At 40.4% G+C, this 8,216-nt stretch overlaps 1 protein-coding gene across 4 annotated transcripts in view; it reads left to right on the forward strand.

The window, feature by feature from the left end:
* hace1 (HECT domain and ankyrin repeat containing E3 ubiquitin protein ligase 1) overlaps nucleotides 1–8,216 on the forward strand; it is a 32,514-nt gene that overhangs the window by 20,435 nt on the left and 3,863 nt on the right. For 2 of the 4 annotated variants that reach the window (XM_031873809.1, XM_031873810.1), the window contains one exon: nucleotides 57–155. In XM_031873809.1, coding sequence (XP_031729669.1) covers nucleotides 57–155 — 99 coding nt within the window. Of the gene's footprint in view, nucleotides 1–56; nucleotides 794–2,744; nucleotides 4,446–8,216 lie in introns of those variants that run through there. The other 2 variants (XR_004213726.1, XM_031873812.1) reach the window with 2 other exon arrangements.

An 8,216-nucleotide genomic window follows, 5' to 3' on the forward strand; every position in this document is an offset into this window, starting at 1 on the left:
GTGTGTGTGTGTGTGTGTGTGTGTGTGTGTGTGTGTGTGTGTGCGTGCGTGCGCAGGAGCTCCTGTTGTCAGGGATGCCAGAGATCGATGTGCAGGATTGGTGCAGGAACACTGAGTACACCAGTGGCTACGACACTCAGGAGCCAGTCATCCAGGTGGGACTGACTCCTCCATAACTACACATGTATGCCTCACTTGAATCATATGGGTGCCGATGATATTTACCAGTTCGGTTATTCAAACCGTAGGTGCAGATTGTTACTTATTGCATTTATGGATTCTTTAAAAATATTTCAAGGAAAGGAACATTTACCAAGCCATAAACTCTTTAAATGTGGGACCAGAAAGAAGAGTGATCAGAATTGCTTATGCCAAAAGGGATGCAATATGTATGTCTCCTCTGCAGATAATGGAATCAATCTTTACCACTGTATGTGACATTAGCATGGCAGAGTTTGCACACAGCTTTTATAGATCAAGCTTCGCATATTTAAAGATCACCTATTATGCAAAATGCACTTTTTCACGCATTTTAAACATAAATGTGTGCCCCTGGTGTCACAAAAGAACAGCCTTTCTCTTTTTCCCCTGCTCCATCTTAAAAAAACCTGTGAAAAAAAGGGTCATGAATTGTGGACATTTGGTGCCGTATGTCATAAGGGTTCCCCGATGGAACAGTAGAACCATCCTCAGCTTGACAGGGTCAGTAACGTTACACAGCAGGATTCACCTCAAACTGAAGCTCTGGTGGGATCTGGACGGCTGTCTGAGACTCGACTTCAAAACTGGAGCTGTAAGTTTTGCCATTTCTATGTTATTTTAGTTGCTGTGTATTTAGCACCGTTTGCCTGTTAATGTTAGCATAATGCGCTGCTAATGCAGCTAGCTTTGATCTTAGGTCCACAGGCTGGAGTAATGTAGTAATGTTAGGCAATACAAAGACAGACTGTGTTGACATTAGGTCTCGTATGAAGCCAGGTAAATATAGACAGGAGTAGGCTTGGTTTATATGAAGGCCAGTCCCCTCCGAGATCCACACCAGTGGTTTCATTTATCAAGTGACCCTGTTAACTGGCTACTTTCAGCCAAGTGTGTCGTACTTACCACAGTAGTTGAAAACAAGAAGAGAATACAGCTGTTCTCGTGGATGCCTCATTTTTCATTACAATGTAAAAACATATCTGAAATGTCTTTGGAGGCTTGTTTGAAGACACGTGTCCACTCAGTTGCTTTTTAAGCAAACTTCCCTTCCTGTTATTGTATCTCTAATAAAGTTTCCACATAGATCACATAAAATAACTATTCATCGCTTTGAAACATAAAAAAAAATCGCCATACTCTTAACACAACAACACGTACAGCGAGCCATCTCCTGTCGGGACCTTAAGACCATTTTTGTATTTTACTGGTTTCCAACACCAATAAGCAGCAGTTTAACGCAAAGCAATGAAACAAATGTTGATATTGAAGTGATCTCGTGGAAATACTGAAGTTTGAAGATCCTGCATCAGATGCAAAATAAATAATAAATGTTCTCCAGAGCAAAAATGCATCAAGTTAAGGACCACTGCTAAGCAGCCAAGCACCCCTCCTGTGTCTAAGACATGGCTGCTGTATGTTTTTGCTTCATGCTCTGTCCTCGGAGGAATGGCATGCTGAATAGTCTGCCCACTTTCATTTCCTCTGTGCTTTTGGTAACTTTCTCCAAACAGCGAATAGCCCTATGTAGAGCTTTACTCGAGATAGACTCACAGGAAGAATAAGGGCAACAAGCTCTGAGCCTCTGGAGACCGATCCCACATGGAATGAAAACGTAACAATGGGCATTCTGTTTTCAACAGATGTGGTAACTACGACAACCACAGATGCATTTGACTGAAGGTCACCAGTTAACAGGGTCGCATGATTAATCAAAACACCGGTCTGTGTGTTTTGAGTATGTGTGTGTGTAGATTTACTTTATTTTGTATTTTATTCATACACTGTCCTGAAGGCACACATGTGAAAAATATATGATCAAACTACACAATAAAAAAAAAACAGAAGTTGCTCCTTTGCTTGGTTGTGTAGCTTTGATTCGTTAGCACCAGTCACTAACTTGCTCAGGTTGGTGGTGCGGGGACGCTCGGCTCCTTTGACACAAGTTAAAATAAGCTCATTTATATTATGTCTTAAGACTTTTGCATTGTGTTCATTGTTATGCAGCAACTCACAGAGACACATTCCTTGTGTGTGCTACTTGGCTATAAAACGATTAACGTAAGCGAGTGAGTGCTCCAGCAGAAAATAACAGTAAAGACAATAAAGCTCTTCTCTGTGCTTCCCCACTACGGAGAGGGATTAAGACCATTTAACGTGAAATGTTTCATTGTTGTCTTATGCTAATTAATACTTCTACGTGCTGTAGGGAGCAGCTGAACAGAGAGTACAGTTACTATGATCCTTATGATTCACAGACACACTGTAATATTAGTGACTGACTGTAGCACCATAGTAGCAGTTCCAGTGTAGTTTACAAGCATTGGTTTACACACCAGTTACTCTCCAGTCACATAATTAATTTCTTCCTCCATACTTGATAAAACTGATTTATCATTTTTACACTGTTTGTAGCTGTTGCCATAATTACACATGTAAGATGATGATGTAGTAAACTATACCCTTCTTCCTGTCATACACCTTGATGTTATTACATGACAGTATAATGTAACAGTGAATCTGCCATGTTTTACATGTTGTCTCAGTGACCTGATGCTCGATCCTAAAGCTCCTGTCTGATGAGGTGTTCCTGAACCCAGCAGACTCTTCACAGTATGAGAACCCATCAGAGGAGAAGACGAGTCAGGATGACCTCTGACCTGAGAGCTCCATCAGCATCCGACACAACTTTAGTCACAAGACAAGAAACCCTTTACTGATGGAGCACATGATCTGGACAGTTTACATACAAATTATGGCTTTGTTACTTTTTGCATTGTGTACTCAATTTTAATGTCAGTCTGTGAATAAAGGGCTTTATTTTGAAGGAGTGATTTGTCCTTTTTAAATCCAGGTAGTAAATACTGACTAAGCAACACAACACACCTATTTCGTCATAGATGACAAAATATTTTGACAATAATAAAAGGGTGTACGGTGTACTGGTTCGTCTTTACTGTGATGAACGCACACATGGGAGAGACATCACTGATGCACGCACACATACGAGGACATGGGAGAGACATCACTGAACCACACGGCTTAGACTGGCTACGGTCGCCCACAAGTATAAGTTTGTCAGTTTTTGGTTTCTTCAAAATGTAAATTAATTTAAGTGTAATTGAATTCCCATTTTGTTACTGCCAACTGAATGAATCACATTACACTTACATTATGGGATGGGCTATTTCTCTCAAAACAGATGTGTTCTGTATATGAATGAAAATGAGCTATACTATGGATCTTCACTTTTTTACATTTTCTTCTCTCTTCATATATGTTCCCTTACATTGCCAAGAAAGTGAAAGTTGATAGAATCTTGTTTTGAGTGGAATATGCCTTTAAAAAAACGAAAAACACCAGATATAGATTTTCGGTCATATTGCCCCTAGTTTCAGACACAATCGACATTTCATAGCATGAATATGGCATTAACTGTGTGACAAGTGAAAACGTTTCTAGAAGATCAGTAATTCAGCTGTGTAGACGTGCTGCCTAACTGTCACTGACATCGTGTGTAGTCATGGTAGCATGGCACCAGCTTGTACAGTAATCAACAGTCGTCTCTTTACCAGAAATAATCACCTGACTACTTTTTCACATCTATTTCCCACCACCACACTGATAGCCACTGTGTTTGCTAACATGTTAGCTCTGCAGCTCACATTGATGTATAAAGATAAAATAAACAGCATTATTTACTGGAAAAAAGGGTCAAAAGAAATCTGTAATCTTGGTGGCGGATGACATTCCTGCTGGAACGTGTGCTGTGTTTAGTTTTAATTCATGGTAAAAGTGTTCCTAAACCTCCATGTGGACACAGCTGAGGGATGCTGTTAACAGGTGATCTCCACACAAATGCATCTGTGGTTGTTGTTACGACCGCTGAGAATATGTCGCTCTCCTCGTGTATGTCTTTGTTTCCTTTATCATTACAATATCAAATCATATCTGATTTGTGTTACGTTTTGAATGGCGGTTGTTGATGTAGAAAACAGCCTTTAACTTTTGAACGTAAAAGAATGGAATACATAAGGGTTTGAACTCCTAACACTCACATACAGCAGCCATGTCTTAGAAACAGGAGGCAGCCAGGTGAAGGTGTGACCACACTGTGTAGACCTGAAGACCATGCTGTCGTCTCTGTGTTCTTTATGGAGGACCAAACATGTCTTAAGTATAAATAAATAAATGAATACAGAAATATTGAAATGCTGAAATGAATAAATACAACTTGATACCTAAACAGGACATAAATAAATAAATCTATTTCCACATTTCTGTATTCCTTTATTAGGGCCCGAGCGACCGACAACGTCGGGCCTGCGAAGGCCCTATTGATATTGTAAGGGGTATTATTTTTTGTGATTCTTATTTTTACACTTTGGGACTATATTGGGGGTACTTGCCATGCACGAAAACTCACCAAATTTTGCACACTTGTCAGGCCTGGTGAAAATAGCCATCTGAAAAAGGATGCGTCTTTGTGTGTGGAAAAATGGCTCTCTAGCACCCCCTACAAGTCGGCCCGGCGACACCCCTCGGCCAGTATGTCCGATTTACTTGAAATTCGACTCATATGTCCGTCACCGCTAGATCTAAAATAAAAAAAGCCTCTCAGACCCCTAAGCTCCGCCTACTTAGATTTTTCGCCATCTTTAATTTAGTGAAAAACACATTTTTGTGAACTTGTCCTACATGCTTGGTCTGATTACTACCAAATTTGCTGTGAATGATTACCGGATCTACATCATCAAAAGTTATCAAAAGCTTTTTGATATCTCTTTTCGTTTACAAGATATGGACCAATAAACTTCTTAGGGGCGTGGCTTAATGTCAATACACATAACTTCTCAACCGTTTATCCTAAAATTACCAAATATTCAGCATATGTGCACATCGCATGCTGTAACATACCCTGAGATTTGTTTTGCATTCAACCACTAGGGAACGCTACAGTAAACCTGCGAATTTGGCCTTTTTGTCACTTTTTGCCGATTTCAGCCTTCGTATTTTAACAAACTCCTCCTACAGATTTTATGCGATCAACTTCTCCTTTGGTCAGGATGCTCTTAAGACCTTTGTGATTAAAAGTTATCAAAATCGAGAGTTTTCATCAAAGAACCTTGACCTGGCGTGTCGGCTATTTTGCCTCATTGTTTATGAAAAAAGAAGTTGTTATAACTCCAAGGTACATTATCCAATCCGCACAAAACTTCCTATGCATGATGCATAGGAATGCAACATACTTCAATTGAAAAAAATCCAATAACTCATAGCGCCACCTACTGGCTAAAGGAAATGTCATATTTTATACTTTTATTTCTTCCTCCTAGCCAGGTGACCTGATGAGTCTCAAATTTGGTAATGATGGCCTTAAGACATTGATGATAAATCGCCGAGAATATTGTGCGTTTTCGTTGAACGCTGTTGCCGTGGCGGCGCATCGTTCGCCATGAAAAAGGAAGCTGATGGTTTAGTGGGTTGGGATGCTCAAAAACGCATGGAACTTTGTACATGTGTCATAGGTCAGAGGCAGACATAGAGTATATGGGTTTTGGGCTTGGCCGTTTTAAATAGCGCCCCCTACAATATTTCAAAACAGCAGCCCCAGTGCTACGTTTGAGCTACATGTATGAAACTTGATAGTCACATGTATCCTACGGAGACTTAAATATAAGTCTCTTGGGACCATGCTCTAAACCCTACCGGAAGTCCGTAATTTTGATATTTGTGTCATTTTTCCATAGATTTTGGCCTATTTCTAGTCGCTATACTTTAACGAACTCCTCCTAGGGACTTCATCAGATCCACTTTAAATTGTGTCAGTACCATGTCAAGACCGTTGTGATTAAAAGTTATCAAAAGCTTTACGTTTGACGGAATCGTTTAGCCGTAGCGGGCGGCTACTTTAAGTGATTCCTCATGAAAAAAGCTGATGTAACTCCGCTGGACTTGTTCCAAACAGTCTCAAACTTCACATGCTTGATAACAGTCATGGCCTGAGGATGTCTACAAGCTAATTTCCCCTAATACTCTAAGCGCCACCTGCTGGCGAAAGGAAATCTGCATTTTGTGATGAACACCTCCGATTTACATGACTTTTACACAATGTGGTTCACATTTGACACACGATGCATGTTTGCACACATTCTGTAGCGCCAGGCAGCGGATACAGGAAGCATCGGACTATTTGCAAAGCATCATTTCCAGCATCAGGCAGTCCACGCGGGATTAAATCCGTCTCGCTCGCGGACGCGCCGTCCGACGGTCGTGGACGTTCTCGGCCGCGCAGGCCGGAGTCCCGCCGGCACCCCCGACGCGCTGCAGATTGTGAGGGCCCGTTCATCGCTGCTTGCAGCTTTAATTTATTTCTGTGTCCGTATGTTAATGAGGTAGGCGGTCCGAACCTCATTCTTAAGCAGGTTTGGTCAAGTAGGGGAGCAAGACAGAAGCAACCGATTCCTAGCAAATCATCCCTGTAGACGATGTCAAAAAACTATCTAGCAGCACTAACGTCTTCCACAGTCTGCAGCTGGGACTGCTGCGAGACTGACTGCCTGTGAGTGCTTTGGGACAGCGGAGGGACTCACGGCAGCACCCGCTGCTCGTTGAGGACAGTATGAGGACAGTATGAGGACAGTAACTGCAGAACGATACGTTCTTTCACGTCAGAGTCAAAACACCAGAAAAGTCTCCAATAACACCAGAAAAAGTCGCTAGATTTGTCGCTAGTATCTTTTGACAAAAAAAGTAACCAAGAGGATTTGGAAAGTCGCCAGATTTAGCGAGAAAGTTGTCAATTTGGCAACACTGGGCTAGCCAACTTCAACGTTACTGTGCAAGGCAGCAGTAGTAGACCAGAAGCCATCACACTCCTGTGACCAATCCTGCTTTAGACAGAGGTTAGGACCTCCCACCTCATTAGCATACAGACACATAAATAAATAAATGAATAAATGTAGGTGAACAGAAATGTAGAAATAAATATATATGTATTTCTTTATGTCCTGTTTGATTATCAACTTTTATTTATCTATCTATACATTAATTTATTTATTTCCATATTTATTTCAGCATTTATTTATTTATACTTTTAATTATTTATTTCAGCATTTAATTATTCTTTTGTTTATTTATTTCTGTATTCAAACATTTATTTATTGCTGTATTTATTTATACGTTTATTTATTTATACTTCAGTCATATTCTGTCCTCCATAGTGCTTGGCTGCTTAGCAGTGGAGTCCTTAACTTGATGCATTTTTGCTCTGGAAAACATTTATTATTTATTTTGCATCTGATGCAGGATCTTCAAACTTCAGTATTTCCATGAGATCACTTCAATATCAACATTTGCTTCATTGATTTGCAGCACTCCAGTTACGTTTTTAGTTAACTGGCGTTAAACTGCTGCTTATTTGTGTTGGAAACCAGTAAAATACCAAAATGATCTTAAGGTCACAACCGGAATTTGAATCCCATAACTATTTCTTTCTACATTTAAAAAAGGTTGAATAGTTCCTCTAGTGACTCATGTTTACTCAAACATTTACCAAGAAACCAATAGGCCTGTGTACAAACCTCACTAAAGATAGACTCACAGGAGGAGAAACATCAACAGCAGACATTTTAAATGAAAAGTAAACTGAGGATTGTCCTCTGTAACTACGACAACCACACACACGTTCAGCTGAAACTCCACAGTTATCGGAGTCGCTTCATAAATTGAAACACCGGCTGCAACCAGTGAAGCTATGTAGACGGTGATTGATTGACAGGCAGCCCCAGAAGCACTGACCAATCAGAGCAGGCTTAAAGAGACAGGCACTGATCAGAACTTTGCAGACCGTAGGTAAGAACAGGAATATGCCGGCAGACAGAATAAGAAGAGTGAAGTGCTGTGTGAACATTACAGCATGCAAACATACAGTTGTGTGAAAAAGTGTTTGCCCCCTTCCTGATTTCTTATTTTTTTGCATGTTTGTCACACTTAAATGTTTCAGATCATCAAACAAA

The sequence above is a fragment of the Anarrhichthys ocellatus genome, unplaced genomic scaffold (genome assembly GCF_004355925.1).
Source record: "Anarrhichthys ocellatus isolate YVR2014 unplaced genomic scaffold, GSC_Weel_1.0 scaffold75, whole genome shotgun sequence".
Classification (NCBI taxonomy): Eukaryota; Metazoa; Chordata; class Actinopteri; order Perciformes; family Anarhichadidae; genus Anarrhichthys; species Anarrhichthys ocellatus.